Consider the following 20,835-nt stretch of genomic DNA (forward strand, 5'->3'; position numbering starts at 1 on the left):
GAGGGTCCGCCCTGCAGAGCTGCAGCGTGCGGGCTCCCTCTGGCTGCACCAAAACCCGAGTGTAGTCTGCAGAAACGAGCTGCCGTCATTAAATTACTTATGCAGTATTTTTGTTCGTGCATTCTTTTCGCTCTATATGTTGCAAAAATAAAAAAAAATGCTCTAGTGTTATCATTTATAGCATCAAATCAAAACAAAACTCCCCAAGACAAATTAGCAACTCTCAATGTGCCAAATTAACATAAATATTGTTGGTAGAAGTAAAAATAGTAGAGGGAAATAATAATAGTAATAGTTTTTTCATTACGTTATCATTTAAAAAAAAATTGAAATAATTCCACAAAACTAGTTTTAAGTATATTATTATATAATAATAGATTTATTTCTGTCTTGTTTATCCTGATGATTAGGTTTGAAAAAGTGTATTTTTCTACTATGTGAAAATCTTGAGAAATCTTGAAGAGTTCAAAACTCAAGTAGTGATTGGGTGTGGCTAGTTCTGCGTAAAAATAACCTTTTTTCTATTTAAACTTCCCCAAATTTAAAGGATTGTATTTTTTTTTTACCCAGATTTAGAGATTGAACGTTTTTGGAGTAAAAATGTACATTTGTTTTCACCCACAGTCACAAAATACCATAAATTGAAAAACCCTGGCTGAAAAAAAATGTGATACAAAAAGAAGTAAAGTAAGTAAAATGTATTTCCAAATTTTATGGGAGTCTAATACGTGTACATATGTAACATGTTGCACATAAAAACAAATTTGAATTCTCCAACTAAAAGTGGTTGAACAAGCAATTTCATTACACTTTAATAAAATGTGATTCTCTTTAAAAGATTACAAAGCATCCTCATAATCCCATAAAACTTTATCTGCAGCTGCTCTAAAATCCCTCAAACTCTGTTTAAATTAACTCCGTAAAAGAACCTATATTTCAGTTAAATTTTAATTCTCAAATAAATCAGAGACTAATCTTCTCATAACAAGATATATTACAAAAGAAACCGCATGGTTGTGAAATTGGGCGTATCAGACATAACTTTAGGTTTACAATGACTCCCACCACCAACCCTTAAACTGTAACTCATCATAAACAGATGGAAGGAGCAGAAAATGGGCTGAACAATGAAAGGAGCCAGAAGAGCTTTAAAAAGACACCAAAGGAAAAAAAAAAATTCATACGTTCTCGGAAAAGTGATGAGAGACGTGCTGAGAATAAATTCTCTCCATGAATCAACACACAGTCAGGAGGGGAAGTTAATTCACCACCAGAACAGGAACTTCAGTCTGCTGCCAAGAATTTACACTACATGACATACTATAAATAATCTTCATGGCTGCCCGGCTATTATGTGAAGTGGGTGAAAACAAGAGCAGAAAGAAAAAGAGAATATAAAAAAAAAAAAAAACAAGGATTCGCTTTATCGGCTCATAGATGGAGGCCCATGTGGCTGCCATTACCGCAAACACCGGCGAAACAGAGAGTCATGGGGAATCTATGGAGCTACATTGGGGCCATGAAGTTTGTTCAAAATAATAATAATAATAATAAAACGTTCGACTGAAAAAAAGATTTGAATCAAAAAGAAATTAAAGTACAAAATAGTAAAATCTGAAACTGAAAAAAAACTTTGAATCTGAAACAGAATTGATATATATTTTTTTCCTGTTTCAAAAACATTTAGTTAGAACGAAAAGTTAGGAAAAAAAGATTACTTTGGAAATTAGTTCAAAAAAAGTTTTAGAATGACTGAACTGAATTCTTTTTTTAAAACTGAAAATAAGATTTGAAACCAAAAAATATTTTGAAACAGGTAAAATAGTTTGAAAACGATATTTGAAATTTTTTAAAAAGTTTTGAAACTGGAAAAAAAAGAAAGATGTGAAACTAAGAATAGTGTTCAAAACTATTTATCAGATTCAAGTCCCCCCACCACCACCACCACCAACTTTGGTTACCTAGCAACAGCATGTTCAGTAACTTCCCCACCACATCTTATAGCTGCTTACACATAAAAAAACAACAGCGTGGAGTGAAAAATTTATAAAACAGGAAAGGTCACTCAAAGCTTTTTCTTCAGTTAAATTATTTTATTTATTTATTTATTTATTTTTTTTACAAACTTTTTGGCCTCAATTTAGCTCCATAGAGAGCAGCTGCTGACTCAGCTTTCATCTCCGGTTTTTTCATTGCAGAACCTAAAGTCAGTTTCTGTTGCTCTAAAAAGGTATAAAACCTCATTTACTCTGATGCCACTAAAAAAAAACCAGTTCAACCTACTGTCTTCGGAAAGGCACATAATTAGTTAATTAAGTCTTTTTGTGTTACACACAGTTTGCAGGTTTTCCACACTTTCACACGGTGTGGAAAAGTTCAACAGATTTACTTTTACCAGACTTTGTGCAGTTCAGCCAGAGAACTCATGTGGTCTGGATTTGAAAACACATCCTGGGTTTAAGAAGGATTGAATTGCGATCCATAGAGAAATCACAAAGCTGCCTTTTCTTTGAGGGATCAAACAGAGTGAGGGACACCACAGATGGACATTTCATATCCTCTCTGTTCGGAGTCTGACTCTTCAGGCCTTTTTCTTTTTTTCTTTTTTTTTTACAGCCAGAGGGTTTCCTATTGCTGGACATAAATCAGCTTTTATCTTTTTTGTGATCTTACTCAAACCTTCAGTTTTTGGTGTATCGTTCACATTACATGCATCTTTCCCACACAAAACGGGAGCAAAACAGGATTTCTGTTATTGAAACTTCAGCTGAAGAGGAAAGATGGCAAATGGTCTGACTGAAAGATGGATCATAACTAATTTTAGAGCGCAAAACTCTTGAGAAATGTTCTTTATTTTTTATATTTTCTCCTTGAAATCTTTTAAACTCATGTTTTCTAAAGTTTTTTTTTTTTTATTAAGACATGACTGTATGTCACTTTGTTGCTCACATTACTAATTTCATAGCTCAAAATTCTTGAATCATTTCTTGTTTCTTTATATTTTTCTTTCTAAATCTCTGTGTAATCTTTCAAACTCACTTATTTTCTGTAGATTTGTTTGGTTCAGACTTGACTGTCACTAGACTGCTCATTTTGCCCCTCTCGTTGCGTCTCTGGGTCAGGCTTCCTCTCTGACACACACCCTCGGGGCGTTGGGTATGTCCCCCGTGGTTTACAGAGTCAGCCCCCCCTTCGGTTTGATAAAGCTGATGTGAGGCGACACGACCCGATCCTTTTCCCCCTCCAGGGCCACAACCGGCTGGGGATGAGCAGGAAGCATCCAGAGACTCATTACATAATCACACACACACACACAACCCATAAACAACCTTATTTTCTGACCTGGTTAAGACCAGGCTCCCCATTTTCTGGGCATCCCTCGTATTTTTCTAGGCCACTACACAGGTCTTGTGAGCTAGATACTAATTGTGATCACTCCATTTACTCCCCCGTCTCTCCACTTTAAGGCTTCCTCGTTCAGATCTCCTCCGTTTCACTCCACTTCCCCTCATGATATTAAGCCTGTCCTTTCTGTAAATGTCTGAGGCGGAGTGTAGCTGGCACATCTTTTTTTTAACGTCTGTACAGTCCTCCAACACTTAGCTCTCTGTTCAAGCAGGCCACACTATCCCTCTACTTGATACAGTGGCATTTAATGAAGATTTTCCTGGAGCAATGAGAGGGAAAAGGACACAATGTGAAACTTCTGCCAAGCTATGGTATCGTTTTCCCCTCTCTCTGATCTGATATAGGAAGCAGTTCTGTTTCTGGAGGAGCTGCAGATGTAATAAGAAGCTGGGTAGAGATATAAGATGAAGATAAAGTGTTGGAAGAAGAGGAAACTTACTCATTAACATGGACGCTGCAAAAACATGAAATCTTACCAAGTAGTTTTACACTTGAAATGAAGCAGAACTGACTTACGAGTAACTTTTCAGCAAGATATGAATTGTTTTAGGTCAATAATTCCTAAATATTGTTTAAAAATGGTTCTAGTTTCACTGGCAGATTATTTCACTCATAACAAAATATTTTTCCATGTTATAAGTGAATTATTCTGCTGGTGGAACAAGCAATTTTTCATCAATATCAAGGAATCATTGAGTCAAACAAGCTCCCATTTCTTGCTGAAAAGTTTTTTGTAAGTACGTTTAGTCTTATTTTAAACTTAAAATAAGTGTCTTATTTTAAGTTTTTAAGGTTTCCTTCCTGCTGGCTGCCACTTCACAGGGCGGCCCTTTTAAGTGTACAAAGTGTACAAAGATATTCGGACTAGATATACTTGGTAAGATTTTGTGTTTTTGCAGTGCAATGAAGCATTTAGGAGAAGTTCAGTGTAACATTGTTTTTACAGTGTATCACTCCATGATACACTGTAAAAACACAAAAAGAACAAAGAATTTTTGGTCTAATTTCTGGTGCAAATATCTTAGTACACCTAAGACTAAACCAACTTACAAGTCACTTTACAGATGTGTTGTTTTAAGTCAAAAATGTCTTAATTTAGATGAAAAAATACCAGTTATAAGTGAAATATAATCTTCCAGTGGAACTACTAAGGAATTATTGACTGAAAACAAGCTCATCTTCTTGCTGGAAAGTTACTTGTATGTTAGTTTTGCACTAAAATATTTGCACTAGAAAATACACCAAAAATATTTGGAAGGATTTATTGTTTTTGTAGTGATATGTCAGAGGTCGTGTTGCTTGGAGGCTCACAGGAGGTTCACAGGAGGTTATGTTGCAGAAACCTGCAGTGGTTGTGTGGATTAAGCGGCGCTGCAGCCCCCCTCTCTGTGTCCCTGTGTGAAAGAGGAACCGTCTTTGTCTTGTTGGACAACTGGCACGAGAGGAGGGAAACAGCTGACCAGTTCAGTCCAGACAGGAAGAAAAACTTCGAACTGAACTCCCAGGGTCAGACATTAAAGTAAAAAAAAAAAAAAAACTGTACTCAAGTAGGAGTAGCATTAATTCAACAGATTACTTGAATCTCAGAAAGATTCAATAAAAGGTAAAAAGAAGCCGTTCAAGAGTAAAAACATTTTTGGTAAAAACAAAAAAACAAAAAAATCAACTAGAACGAACAAAACATCAAATTTTTTAATATTTAAAAATTACATCAACAGATGGATAAAACTATAAGTTATATGAAATGTTGGTATTTTAAAAGTCAAAATGCAAATAAGTAAAAATAAGTAGTATAATTACAAAATAACAAAAGCAGACAAAATAATCAGTTTCTGTCAATCTAAAAAAGTATGAAACTTTAACAAAGACTGTCTGTCAAATTCTTGGTTAAAACAAGATTGTTACTCTTAAAGTTAAATTTCTGGATTTTAGTCAAAGTAAAAAGTAGAGATGATGCACCATAACAAAGATACTCAACTTATTACTTACTTTCCAACTCTGCATTTTATACTTCTACATTCAAACCTTTGCAGGTGATTTTTTTAAAAAACATTTTGTCACATTACAGAATTTTTTCCAGAACAGCCTAGTCAAAGTCTATCATCATGGTGACCTAAACGAACCCTAGAGGAGTCATTGGGAATATTCAGGACCTGAAACCCAGAAAGAAATGGTTGATTCCCCAATTAGTAAAAGACAATACAAGAAAAAAAGGTTGAGAATGTTAAAGTTAAAACATTTTTCCTCATATTGTACAGATCCATTCAATAAATCAGAATATTACTGACTAGCCTTTTAATTTATGAAACGTTGTCAGAAATTTTGTCACTGAGACATTTTAAAGCCTTTATTCCTGTTAATCATTATGGTTTTCAGCTTACATGATGAAAACATGACAGCTGGAGTTAGAATATTACATCAGACCATTAAAAAGTATTTTAGAGAACGTAAATGTGGGCTTAATGAAAAGTGGGTTTCATTTTGATAAACGTGCCTCATCTATACAAATATTCTAACTTTAGAAGGAAGGAAGCAAGAGAAAATCTCTGATTTAAATTAATTTCCTAAACAAAGGGAAACATTTTACTTTTCACAAAGAACCAGGTTGGTTGGGTTTCTTCTCTTATTATATAAAATAATTGCTTCAAAAAGGACATTCTGTGTTTACCTTCGATTTGTTTGGTAACGTCTAGGTAGGACAAAGGAAGCAAAATCAGAGAAACGGGTGCAAACACTTATTCACAGAACCATATCTCATCCAGAAACATGAACTCCTGAACCTCCAGGCTGTGCAGTTTTTTTCTTTCTGGCATGACTCAACATGGAGAGAACAGATTAGAAACGTACAAGTGGGAAAGATTTAGATAAACGAACAAAGACAAGGAAATACCCAGAGACTGAGAAGGACAGTAATGGACATTCAGGTGTCACCTATTGCAAAATGACTGCTGAGTCAACCCCGGTAAAACGCCAGCAACGAATGCGCTCATTATTAGAAACTGCAAATAAACACAGAGAACAAGTGAATCACATCCAAGGAATTCCACTGCTGCTATAAATAAATGTCCGTTGTTACTATAAACGCTTGGCACACATTTCTTAAAGGACTTCCCTGCAGACGGTGCTCAGATCCACCTTTTCTCTTCTCCTAAATCTCCACGAAGAGACACAGAGTGATAAAGTAAACAGAGTCTGGAGCTTCCAGTAGCAGCTCAGTGGGTTTCCTTCCTGCTGGCCGCCACTTCACAGGGCAGCCCTTTTACATTTCACAGCTCTGCTTCCTCATGGAGCGATTCGTTGGAAATAACTCTGATAGATCAATTGTATCCTTAAGGTACTTTTGGGAAACTAGTCGATACAAGTGGAAATATTTAAATCAGACCTTTCTGCTGGTCAGTGGTGAGTCAGGAACGTCCCAAATATACCCACTCTCATTCTCTGAGAGAATGTTTTCTTTTTTTTGCACCTTCTGGACGTTATGTTATTTAGGATGAAAAATTAGTGCCATTGTTGGAAAAGAGTAGTAAGTACCCGCCAAAAGACTCAAAAGTATTGAGATTCATTTTCTAGAAAAAAAATGGAAAATTTCTGAGCTCCAAACATCATAAATAAACTCAGAAATGTTGAGATTAATACCAGAAATTTTCTAGATAGAACTTTCTGAACTCTAAAAGTAAAATAATTATAGAATATACTCAGAAATATTCAGACTAATGTCTGAAATTTCCAGAAAAAAATTTACCAAAGCAACCAAAGTCAAAACTTGTCAAGGCAAAAATCATTTTTATGCCAACAGATCTTCAGTACTAATGAGATCTTACTAAACGTTGGCATTGTTGAGTTAAATGCCATTTGAGAACCTCCTACAGGATTTATTAAAAGACTAAATATGAAATTCACATGATCATTCATGCTATAATTGAGCTCACAAAGCAGCTTTCACAACCATTCTTCCTCTCAAAATGACACAAAAACCTTTAAAAAGACTTAAATGGAACAGATTATCTATAACAACATACGCTTTGAGCCACATCGCTGACAGTACATGAAGTTAACTCAATAATCTTGTTCCCCTGAGGAGATCATACCCTAATCTGAGCATTTCTACTCTCTTTAAGCTCAGAGATAAATTTGTCTAGACATGGCCTTAAGAGAACAGCGTTTTCTTTTTGATGGACAGGAGCTGTTGGCTTGAAACTTTCCATTCAGAAATGTGCAGAATTTCCTTCAGTGGAGAAAATAGAATCCCACACAAAGCTGTCAGTCTCAGAAAGATTCAAAATACTTCTTTAAACTATTTATTAACAGTTTCTGACTGAAAATCATGCAGGATCACATGTATTTATTGTTAATTTATTAATAAATCTGCACTGTTTTCCAGTAATGTAGAAAAACATCTTATTAGTAAGGGATGAATGCTGCTAAAAGAATGACCATCTGCTCCTCTCCTGCACAGATTTATGTAAACAAATAATCCTCAACCCTCTAGAAAGCACAGAACTGCAGTTGCATCAGGGTACCACAAGAGGGCTCTGTGGCTGGACACAGATGAGGATATTTACAACATTATCTCAAAACTGTGAGATTTAACAGAGTTTATGAGTGAACAATAGTAAAAAATAAAAATAAAAAATGTATCAGAAAAAGTCAGGAAGTTTTAAATCATCCACCCTTTATGTCTCTATGAGCTTTTGCAGTAATTAGAGGTCTTCAAGTCCAAAAACAATCATGTTTATTGGAAGCAAAATGGACATTTGTGCATCCCTGCATCATTTGATGTACAAGCTGAGTCAATATGATGCTGAAATTAGGCGATCGGAGGAGCAGCGTTCGCACTGGGTTGCAGAAATGCATGACTAAAGCCGCTCTAATGATCAAAGTAATGAAACCACAGACCTCATCTGTTTGCACAAAATACCTGGATGTTTATTTCTGCTTCTCTCCAACTCAAACAGACTGGAAAAGTCCTACAAGATAAACAATCTGGGTCATCAGCTGTACATTAAAAAAGGCCCATTTGGATAAAATGGGCTCCTAATGAGATTAATCTCATGAAGCTCATCCTTCTGTTGTCCTCCTGACATAACTAGAACTGCTCCTTAGAGGAGGTGCTTTAACCAAATGGACTGACCTCTAACCCTAAGGAAGAACATGGCCCCTCACTCCCTCCTTATCCTCTGCCATCTGCGCTTTTTGCTCGTTTGTGCCGAGGTTAAGCCTTCTGAACAGCTAGGAGAAGATGTTGACCTTCAGGGTTTGGGTGTCCTAGTTTCTCCCATGGGACAGCCTGCTCACTGTTCACTTGCAGGCATCTGCATATTAATTTGGCTGCAACACAGTGGAGCCTCTAATATAAATCCTTTGGTACATTTTTTTTTTTGCATGCAAGTCTAGATGTGTGCAGAACAAACTTGCAGAACATGTTTTACTATCTGACCAACATTCCTGCAGGAAGAGTTTATGAGTTTTCACTGGAAAAACACAAAATCTTACAAAGTAATTTTGTCCAGTTTCTAGTGCAAATATCTTTGAAATAAGACAAAACTAAATTACAAGTAACTTCAGCAAAATACAGCAGCTTGTTTTAAGTCAATTCCTGAATATTGATAAAATTTACAGATTATTTTTCTTATAATTAGACATTTTCAGAGACATGTTCCCATGCCAATGGAGCTAGTATTATTTTTATTAATACTAAGAAATTATTTACCTAAAAAGTGATTATATCTTGCTGGAATTTTACTCATACGTTATTTTGTCTTACTTTAACTTTACTGAGAAACTAGACAAAAATTACAATATAAAAATAGAAAATATGAATCAATGAAAGCACTTAAAAATCCCTTTTCCACCTATCTACACATATGTTGGATATATGCTGCACAATTCAACTAAAAACCAAACCAATCTGTTGGAAGGAAAACTAAAGTAACCTCAAACCAAATCCACCTCAATCTTTAATTCATTTAATAAAAGCTTTTTATTTACATATATCAATTGCTACATTATATTGTTGAAGTACGAAGCTCATAAATAAAGTAGGTGACTAACTGATGATGATGATGATGATGAATACTTTATTGATCCCCAAAGGGGAAATTCAAGGTCCCAGCAGCTCAAGACATTACACACAACATACACTACAATTCACACAATATACCACAAAAACACTAAATCACCAAATTAACACAATTACCAGACCAACATTACTAAGAGCTAAAAATACTAAAAAACACTAAAAATCCTAAGTGCTAAATTTAAATTTAAAACAGTTGCCAGAATGGAGGAGTGCATGTTGACTTATAATATAGCCGACAGAGTCAGTCAGAGTACAGTCCAGAAATGTTGTTACTATAAACTATAAAGTCCATTACTTTCCAACATGCAGTAGCTCCTCCCTTCATCCTGATGTAAAAGTGTTGAATGATGTCTTTCCTGCATGGCGGAGCAGCCTGCATGCTTCATCTCCTACAGAAACATTTTAATGGTGGCCAAGGTCAGACGCAAAGTCCCACATGTGTCCCGCAGAGACCTCTGAGTGTTTTCCTCTCCACATAGAAACCATTTGCAATGATTTAAACTCTTTTCTGTGGTTTCTAATGTTTTCCTTTTGTTCTTTTCCTTGAGCGTCAGCAAAGTTGCTGTAGGTTTTATTTTAGATGTCTCACACTTTGCGTCCTGCTCTGGAAAATGAAAAGAGAAATTCCTAACAGTCTAACATTTGTCGTCAGATTAGACCACCTGTTGCACACCCGTTCCCTTCTTTTGTCCGTCCCTCTCACACACTCGCCGTCTTTCACATTCCCTCTCACTATCTCGTTTGTAACCCAGTAAGACCCTTTCTTCTCCAGCACGCACACACACACACACACACACACACACACACACACACACACACACACACACACCTACACACACACACACACAGAGTTTTACTCCCATAAAACATCTCCCTGCATGGCTGTTTCGCTCTGAGCTAATTCTGACTGCATTCCTTTTCAGTCACATCTATGAGAAAAAGACAAAACAAACTCTAAGATAAGTCTGGGCAAGAGTTGTAGGGACACACACACACAAATTCAAAGATACACAAATACACGAGTCAAACCAAGCCTCCAGGGAGTTTTTTCCAGACGACAGCACAAACACAACAAAAAAATCCTGCATGTTCCCTTTAAAGCGGCTCATATGAAAGATTCCCCGCTGATGCTGGGACACACTTTCAACAGAGACAAGTTGTTTAAATATCTTATTTATATATTTAGAGTTTTAAAGCAGAAGATTTTTTTTTTGTTTTGTTTTTTTATGATGGATGCGGTCATGCAGCCAAATGCTCAGAGTTGCCACTTCCTGATTTATCGCTAATGACTATTGATCACTGAGCACTAATGACCCCGGATTGACGTTTTAATCGTTCTCGGGAAAAGGTTCTGCTGTAGAAACTGTTACAAACCTGAGAAAACAGGCGTAAAGCGGAAATGAACTGTACACAAAAATCCTACCAAACATTTCCAGTGCAAACATCTCAGTGCACCTGAAACTAACTCACAAGTAGCTTTTCAGCAAGGAAAAGTACTAGTTCCACTGGCAGATGATTTCCTTTTTAATCTTGTCCGTCTGATTAAGTGAAATAATTTGCCATTAAAACTAGAACTTTTTTAAAATAAAGAAACTGTTGACTTAAAACAAGCTCCTATATTTTGCTGAAAAGTTATTTGTACGTTAGTTTATGTTTTACTTTAGGTGTAATAACATATTTGCACTAAAATTTTGTGTTTTTGCAATATATTGAAGCATTTATGAAAAGAATAGATGAGACGGAGATTATACACTGCAAAAGCTCATAATCTTACTAAGTATTTCTAGTCCAGTTTCTATTGCAAATATGTTAGTACACTAGAAATTAGACAAAATTAACTAAAAATTAACTTGTCTGCAGGATATTGGAGTTTGTTTTAAGGCCATAATTCCTTGATATTGATGAAAAAGTAAAAGTCCTCCTTACAGGTTATTTCACTTTTAACATGGGAAGAATGTCTTGTTACAGTATCAATATAAGGGAACTATTTATTTAAAACAATGTCCTGTATTTTGATGAAGGTTACTTGTACGTTAGTTTTGTCTTATTTCAAGTGTGATAAGATATTTGCACGATAAACTAAACTGAAAATAAGACTTCATGTCTTAATCGTAATATGATAAAAACATGAATGCATTGATGAGTTATCAGTATTTTTGCTAGTTCTGTTTGATCAGACAATTATCATCACAGAACTTTGCAATCAGCAAACATTTTTATAGTTTTTATTAATCCTGCAGTCTGTGTTTTGCAACATCTTAACCTGAACTTCATAGATAATTGTCTCTCACTGGGAGTTCATGTCTGTAAAAATAGAGGAGAGGAGCTTTGATGCTGCATGACAGTTTGCTTTAAACTTTCTGTAGCTGTAGTAAACACCCCATGCCTGTGTTTACACTCGCGCAGCAACGTTAGCGCATGTTTGGGCTTCACATCCGACAGCCGGTCCTTGACTGTTTCTCGGACTCTGTGCTCTAATGGGCCCTGAAGGAGGAAACACAAAAAAAGAGATAAACCCTCGCAGCCACGGCGCACAGACGACAATAACACAACGCCACGTGACCAACAGGAAGCGCTATAACCATATCATATCACAACAACGTGCTCCATCCGTTAAAATGACACCGACCCGGCCTCAGCACTGCACCAAGGCCGTGCCGTGTCAGCATTTTGCAGCATAGAGCAGCATTAAAAATGGCTCCTCTTTCCTGTGGGTTACACTGGGACAATTTCTGCTCCCTCCTTTCAATTCTGGTGTTTTTAAGGTAACAACACCTTAAGACTCACAGACACAGGAGTCTCATCACTGCCATTTAGGTTAGAAGCATTTGTACCACTAGACCTTTTTCATATTCTGTCAAGTTATAACCACAAACTTTATAGTTATTACATGGAAGGTAAATTATATATTTTTAACATTAACAAGCCAATAGTCTGTAGATTCAGACTTAAAGAGAAAAAACATTTATTCGTTCTCCTTGCAAAAATACCTTAAACTCAGATTCTGACCTCTGGACTTTGACTAGACCTTTCCAATATGTGGACATGCGTTGTTGTAAACCACTGTAGCTCCACTTGGATGTTTAGGAATGCTGTCCACCAGTATTCCCATCAACTTTGACTGGATAGAAAGAAAAGAATCACCAAATCATCAGGCTGCCACCGAAGCAATTGATCAATTAATCGCATCAAATATTAAAATGAGATTGACTATTTTAATTCTGAAGATTACTATTTTGTAAAGGGTAATTTTATTTAGAGAGACATTATAATACATGGTTTATTTTGGATATCTAATCTTTACAAAATTAAAGTTTATTGGTCTTTGAGAGAGCAAATTATGCTATGATCAAAACAATAACATTATTGTTTATCGCAATAAATATTGGGACAATTTATCCTCCAGCAAAATTTGTTTCACTGCAGGGAAAGTAAGGTCTATTTACCAATTACGTGACATAACCAACTGTTTTAACTGGAGTTTATTTAGCGATACCAAAGTAAAAGGGGCTGAATACAAATGCAGGCAACACTTGTCATGTTTTGATGTGCAAAATGTTTCATAATGAACACTATAAGGCACGGTGAAAAGCAAAAAACATGATTAAAAATCCTTGTTTAACTGCACTCAAACTGTCAATGGGATGACATCATGTCCATTCTGATAGGCTTACTCAGATCTCATCAGGTGGGACAGAGTGGAAGACATGAATAATTCATTTAGATCAAATGTTTGGGACGGGTTGCTTCATCCCCCTGTTCTGTTCGCTTCTACGTCACAAACACTGCTGAGAGCATCAGGGGAGGAGGAGAAGCTTCGGAGGAGATGTAGGGAGGGAGTGAAGGGGGAGATGAGGTAATCTTCCTCCAAAACATTCATGAGTTCAACCTCCTGCTTTTCACCAGCGATGGGGAGCTGAGTGTAAAATTACACTGTAAAAAATTAAAAGCTTGGTTTATTTAACCTTTCAAAGCAAAAATGTGGGTGTTCATTTTTTTTTTAAAGTAATAATTTCACTGTGTTATTATAAATGTTTAAAACTCCAGGTAAATATTTAGTTTACAAGCTAAACATTTGACTTTCAAATTAAATATTTAGTGAGGAATATAAAGATTTGGTTTACAAACAAGTATTTAATTTGGGAAATGTTTAAATGTTTTGCTAACTAAATATTTGGTTCCAAAGCTAAATGTGTGCCTTGAGGAATTAATATTTTGAAAATTAAAAGTTTAGTTTGGAAAGTAAATAATTAGATTCAAACAAATTTAGCAAAAATAAATATTTAATTTGTGGCAAAATATTTAGTTTGAAAAGTAAATATTTACCTCTTGCTTAAAGATGTAGCTTCCTAATTAAGTATTTAAATTGAAAGCTAAATATTACATATTAGTTTGTTAATTAGATGATTAGTTTGGAACTCTGACATTTATCAATATAAAAATATGACCTTTTTTCCCTATGAAAGGCTAAATAGGACAAATTACTAAACTACGTAACTTTAGAAAACTCCCAAACACCGGTGGAAGGAAAAAAATTAGCCAAGTTGAAGTGAATGCATCCTCTCTGTCACACCGTAAACAAGCGCAGCTGCAAGCGACACTTTGCCAAGGTGAAGACTTACAGTCACTTTTTGTGACTGAATGAACCCACGACTTGATGACAGCCACACCCCACTTAGACTTCATCTCTCCTGACTGTGGAGGAGCAAACTGGAAGATGTTGTGTCATCTCTCCAGCGGCCTGCTGGCATCACCTCCGCTAGATCAGAAAACATCCCTGCAGGAGATGCTGCTCACCTAGCGGGGATGATGGATCTTATAAAGCCAAGGTGTGGCTACGCGGATAAAGGTGCTCACATTTACTTTCCCCATCCTCACCTGGTCCATGATTTCACTGAGCCTCCTCCCTCCTCCTGCTCCCGGTCATCTCCAGCTGTTCCTCTGCTTTCCTGTCTGTCCTTGTTCAGTATTCCCAGCAGAAATCCAGTCTGGTTGTCCTCAAACAGGCGAGGCAGCCTGGCAGCCAGAAGCCGCCGCTGCGCCTCCCCGCAGAGGCATGACTCTGAGTCTCCTTGACAGGGTGACACCTCCAGCTAAACATCCATCTTCTGCCCTCTTTGCTGTTCCGGAGCGGCAGCTGCAGGGGAAATAGGGAAACCTCTCTCCTGGACAACACAAGCAGAAGAGACTCCCGCTTTTCCTTCTCAAGCTCTTTCACTCCTTCCCTCTGTGAGCTCGCCCCTCGCCTTCTTTCCCTCCCTCCCTCCTGCTCAACGCCACTTCCCTCCTCTCTTTCCATCTCCCCTCCCCCTCCTGCTGCTGAAAGGGAGCCAGAGCGAGCGAAAGGGTGCGGGGTTGCCAGATCTGACTGACAGTTTTCAGCCCAAACAACAAAAAAACCTTCCCAACTCAAAAAAACAAACAAACAAAAAACAAACAAACAAAAAAAAAAAAAACAGGACAAAACTGAACCTCTGATGAAAATCATGTTGATATCATCTGAGTCCTGGATTCAAACTTAACTTGTGACATTTTTGGTTAGCATTTATTATATTCTGACCAAAACCAGATAATATGACTCTTTTAACACACCAGATACTTTTCCATTATAAATGTGCAAAATACTTTGCTGCTATTCTGCTAATGCAGGAAAAATGCAGTTTTGTAGTTGTAATGTTTCCCTTAAATAAGAAATGCAATTAAAATCCACAAGAAAACCTTCTGCGCTATTCCCTCCTACCACTTCCTGTCGTCTTCTTCGTCTTTTCCGCCGTAGTAACATCCGGTTGTTGATCACGTGACCCCTGATGTGGGGAAAAAAGGTGTTTCCTTTGCAGTTTTGTGAAAAACACTTATTTTGAAGCAGCCGAAAAACCACCTCATCCTATCGCAAAAAACGTGAGTTCTTTTTTTTATTTTTCCAAAACTGGCGTGTTTCAATTAAGCTAATTTATTTTCTTAATTCCAGTTAGCGCAATTAAATGGTAAAGCAGTTAGTGAGACTTATGTCTTTTGTGGCAATATGTCACTTTAAATCTTGATTTCTGTTTTACAATATTCTACATACTTGATTAGCCTATGACTAATCATTGATGATGTCACTTTGGGCAGATAATGGAGATTTCAAAACAAATTACTAAGATAACTGCAAGGACGGTGCATTTTATTAAATGTTTTGTGCTTTTCTACCACACAATGACAACTATTTAGAAATAATTTTCATATGAAACCTTTATATAAACCCCCTAAAGGTTGTAAAAACAACACACCCAAAGCTTTTCTTTTCTTTTTTTTTTTTTTCAGCCAAACATGTCCAAAAGTAGCCCAAATGGGCGGAAACTGGCCCAACCTGGCAACACTGAATGGAAGCGAAGGAAGCGGGCGGAGGGTTGGGATTGGCCGCCATGAGATCACATGACCCCTTGGCAAAGGGAGCAAGGGACCCTGTACCAGCTGTCCAGCTCATGCTTCTCAGCAAACCTCTGTTGCCATTGACAACAGCTGCCGTACGCAACTCACCAACCACAGGTCCCCGCACGAAGCCATTGGCTGGCAGGACACTGCGGCGCCGCCTCTTATTGTGCGGGGCGCTTGTTGGGACGTGTAGTTCAATCTTTGCTTACCAGGAAGGAGCATTTGTTTCTCCCTCATTGCATGAATCCGAAATGCGTCAAGGTGAAACCGATCAAGATCCGAGAAAAAGATGAGATGGTTGCCACAACAAACGGAGCAGGAGACGTCGAGGCCCGGCCATTCTGGTCCGACAGGAAGAAGACATCCTCTGCTGTTTCCCTCTCAGCCCACACATGGAGAAACTCCCACAACTGAAGGCCATCTCTGCGGAGGCGACCCCGCCCTACATTATTAGCGTTTCATTGTCAACTTTTCTTCATTTGCATTTTCTCTGACCTATGACAGAGTCATTCTTAAAAAGGAGGGGTACATTTCCGTCAATAAATTTCAAAAATGTTGAGATTTATCCATGAAATTTTCTGGGGGTGGGGGAAAAAACTTGTAAATTTCTGAGTTTCAAAAGTCAAAAATGTGCGAGAAAAACTCTGAAACTTTTAAATTAATCTCGTAGAAATTTCTGAGTTCTAAATGTTTGACTTTTGAAATTCAAACGATTGTCAAAAGTTGAAAGTTTTTTGTAGAGAATTTCTGACTTTTCAAACTTAGAATTTTTTTTGTTTTTCTAGAAAATTTCTGAGATTAATCTAAAAATGTCAGATATCTGATTTTCAAGCTCAGAAATTTTCTCTTTTTTTATATTGAATTTTTGGTGTGTTTTTCTTTTAAGGTTTTGGACTTTTTAAGCTCAGATTTTCTTTTCTAAAACTTCTTAGTTTCTTCCAGCCAAATGTTTAGTTTTCAAACCCAGATATTTCCTTGTTTTGTCTCGAAAATGTCTTAAATTAATCTCAAAGTTAATCTCCAATTCTCAATTTTTTTAAACTCAGAGATGTCCTTGATTTTTCTAAAAATGTGAGGTTTTTTCTTGCAAATTTTCTGACTCTTCAAGCTCAGAAATGTTAAGTTTACGTATACCTGCAATCGTAGGATGGATTGTAATATATGTATCATCCCGTCCAATTCCTGGTTCTTAAAATGCTTACGAATTTTTCTTCTAATCAAAAGTTAAACAGTGATGTAATTTGTCTGTTGAATCATTAGAAATCAAATTTTGGTCATTCAGTTGATTAATGGTGATTGTTTTGCACATTTTCCAACAATCCAGAAAACGAATGTAACCATAAGAGTCAACTAAATGTTCTCAGAAGCATGAGGAATGTTGCCAGAAGTTTTAAAATAGCGTGGGATTTCTTCCTTTACAAGTTATGATAAACACATCAAAAATGCTTCTTGTCACAGAGTATAATCAAAGTAAGGCTACTGGAGAAAACTGAGGTTGGCTGTGATATAATCTGATGCAACCAATCAAAGATCTTCCTGTTTCCTATGATCCAGACTTCTTTTTCTCCCTGCTAGCCTTCCTTCATTTGACCAAATTAATGATGCTTGAATTTGATGACTGGATATCTGTGTCTTTGTTTTTAGCTAGAACAGTAAGTGTCAGAAACGGAGATTATGTTATCAGCAAAGGAATTTGGATTATTTACCATAGCGTTCCTGTCTCCATACATGTGGGAAAACTTTAGAAGAGTGGTTGGGGAACAGAAAGGAAGTTTTTACTTTTTGAAAAAGGTGCCTTGTCAAATTTATAAGGTTTTATATCATTAAAACATTTAGCTGATTAGCAAGACTGAAACCATTAATCTGATTCTTCATGATTAGTCGATTATTGAAATAATTATAAACTAATCTTGTTATCAAATATACATTTACCAGAGTATACAAATTCAATAAAAAGCCATCAGCTAAAAGAGCAAAACCCTCAGACCAATAATTAAACCAAAAATGTACAAAAAAATAAAATATATGTCGCATTTAAGATTAAAAACCTTCAGTTTCTGTTCATTTTCTACCCCACATCAACAGAAACAGAAGGCATAGTCTTCGCTTCAGTTACGCACACCTGTCTAAACCATTTTTTGCCAAAGGATTATTTAGGATTAACGGCGGACATTATCGCCCCCTGGTGAATACTTATGATATAGCATCCAACCATGGGGCACTCGCCATGTTTGTTCAGTTTTCACTGATCGATGGGTTTGGCTCAAGGCAAACACAAAAAACAAATAAAGAAAAAATAAAAATGAAAAAACCAAGGAATTCATTTTTACATTTCAAAATTGAACAAGATAAACGAAGTACTAGTCCTCTTTCGGGTCCTTTTGGACTAGGTTGAATGTTGTATAGTAGAACAGCACCACCTACAGGACGACAAATGACATGCAGTCCATAAACAAATGGACACTCCCAAAGCTTTGTCAGAAAGCTCTTGTGGTTAGAAGCATTAAAACTGAGTAGGATATTACACTAAAACAAAGAGAAATGTTGTTTTTCATAACACTTACTGCTTTAGTTTCCAGTCCAGCTTGTTATATGGAACTACATTTATCAAAAATACTGAAAAAAGGACGGTGAACATGACATCACTATGTCTTGAGATCATTTATGTGTGGATTTGCCTTTTGTCCAACAAAAGATTGCCACAAAAAAAAAAAAAAAAAAAAAAAAAAAAAAAGGAATCAAAAAAGCAAGTCATGATTGTTTAGGGTAAACTTAATTGATTTCTCAACAAAAGCCAGAAAAGTCAGGTAACAAATACTAACTACAAAATGATGCAAAAAGCTTATGTTAAGGTCAGAAATTGAGTTTTAACTTTTACTATAACATTCGCTAATGCTAATAAAAATGAGCTAAGTAGCTCTGTCTAATGCTACTTAGCATTAGCTTGTGCTGAACTCAACGTTACCTTAAAATTAATCACTAAAGAGGCCATTTATTGTATTTAAATCATCTTTAATTAACGCCATGTGAAACATACCTTAGCTGATTATCAGTGCATCTGTAAACACATCATGATGAATACCAATAAACAAGGATTTTTCTGCCAGATGGAACAAAAACAATAAATAAGCTATTTTTGACGCAGCATAATGAGTGATCTGTTGCTAGTATAATAAAAGAAAGGGAAAGAAAACATCCTGAATTCATATTGATGGATTAACTGGATTACTGTTGTTGTAGGAGATGAGATGAGGCCACAGGTGTGAAAAATAATATTAGACAGGAAGGTGTTGTCCATTCGTCTCTCTCTGGGTTCCCCATGTTCCATCTGAGAGCTGAGAGGGGAAACATCATGACCCGCCTGAGGTTCTTCAGTCTGAAAAATACAAGAGGTAAAGCTTAATGTGAAAAAACAAAGCATCAAGGTTTGTCATACGATATGTAGAATTGAGTTAGAAACAATAGAAAAATTTTAATATTTTGTTTAAATAACAAATAAAAGCCATTTTTTTTGTTGAAGAAATTTTAATTGAGTTATCTTTTTCATGTTTAAAATCTTAAAATTCTTATTCTGTTTATTGCCAGAAAGCCTTTCTTTCTTAAAGTAATGAAAAGATGACCTTTCAAATTAAATTATATCACAACATTAAAAGCACATTTAATACATAAATGTGGGCTTAAAGTATGTTTAATACCTGTTTAAAGTTATTTTCAAAAGGCATTATTAATCTGAAAAATTTACTTAATCTGAAATAAGATGTAAAAATAAGATGTAAAAATTAGCTAGAAAAGCTAAATGATTTTGAGATTAATGTCAGAAATCTTCTAGAAAAATTTTAGAGATTTCAAAATCAATCTAAGATATTTTCTAAAAAAAAAACTTGGAAATTTCAGATTTTAAAAAGTCAAAGAAATTGAACTTTTGGAAAATTTCTGAATTTGAAAAGTCAAAATTTTTTGAATTTAGAAACAGAAATTTTGAATTTCAGTTATTCTAGAAAATTTTTGACTTTTCAAACTCAGAAATTTACTTGATATTTTTTTAGAAAATATTTGACATTTTTTTGGGGAGGAAATTTACTCCTTGTTTCTATTTACTACAGCCCTAATACAGCATCATACTTTAAACCTAAATCTGCCATGTGCATGAATGGATTTGGGATCAACTCTAACGACACAAACTACTAGTATCTAGTAAAATCAGTGATTTAAGGTGTAATCACTAATTAATACTAGTAAATATTGGCCTATTCTTTTGATTTTGAGGAAGCTCTGATCAATAGTATGTATCAATAACATTAAAACATGAAGTAAAATAAAATTAACTGTTCAACATAGGAGACATTTCTGGGCAACTGCTTCAGCCTTTTGAGAAATTTATTGTGGAATAACTTTATTTTTTAAATATCTGCGTTAGTATTTAAGTGATTTAGGCCTTCTACAAGCTAAGCAGCAACTTACCTTTGTGAATAGCGGTATGCAGGGATGCAGGAGGGCCAAAACTCCGCCTCCGTTCCGCGGATCGTCTCATCACAGCATGTAGATGATGTAGGAGAGGAAGACGAGACCCATGACGGCGAAAAACATCAACACCAGTATGTCCACCATGGTGGAAGAGCTGGGGGATGGAGAGTGAAGATGCGAGAACACGCAGCTGCAACGCCTGAGAAGGAATCGGAGAAGATCGGAACACTTCGGGTGGAACTCGGGGAAAAGACCACGCCCACTTCCCCGGACACAGAGAAGCGTTGATTTTTCTTCCGTGACTCGGAAGAAAAATGTCCGGCTCCTTGTTTTAAATATTTATTTAAATGAATAAAATAAACTAATTTGTGAATATTTACAGCACTAGCTGCTGAGAATTCAGGAAAAAATACTTTTTGATTAAAATATGTTTTATTCTTATATTTAGTGTGTCAGACATCAAATATAAT

The 20,835-nt window shown here is 36.0% G+C and overlaps 1 protein-coding gene and 1 long non-coding RNA gene across 2 annotated transcripts in view; both read right to left on the bottom strand.

Moving 5' to 3' along the window:
• arhgap23a (Rho GTPase activating protein 23a) overlaps nt 1-14,735 on the bottom strand; it is an 81,325-nt gene extending 66,590 nt beyond the window's left edge. The window contains exon 1 of the mRNA XM_044099912.1: nt 14,366-14,735. Within this exon, the coding sequence (XP_043955847.1) occupies nt 14,366-14,374 (9 nt within the window). The 5' untranslated portion in view covers nt 14,375-14,735. The remainder of the gene's footprint in view (nt 1-14,365) is intronic.
• A 4,161-nt stretch (nt 14,736-18,896) lies between these two features.
• On the bottom strand, nt 18,897-20,619 carry LOC122821737. Its single transcript, XR_006369059.1, has 2 exons — nt 20,363-20,619; nt 18,897-19,277 (listed from the first exon to the last, which is right to left on the bottom strand). It is a non-coding gene; the product is annotated as an uncharacterized LOC122821737 (long non-coding RNA).
• Between the last annotated feature and the right edge of the window lie 216 nt (nt 20,620-20,835).

The sequence above is a fragment of the Gambusia affinis genome, linkage group LG19 (genome assembly GCF_019740435.1).
Source record: "Gambusia affinis linkage group LG19, SWU_Gaff_1.0, whole genome shotgun sequence".
Lineage (NCBI taxonomy): Eukaryota > Metazoa > Chordata > Actinopteri > Cyprinodontiformes > Poeciliidae > Gambusia > Gambusia affinis.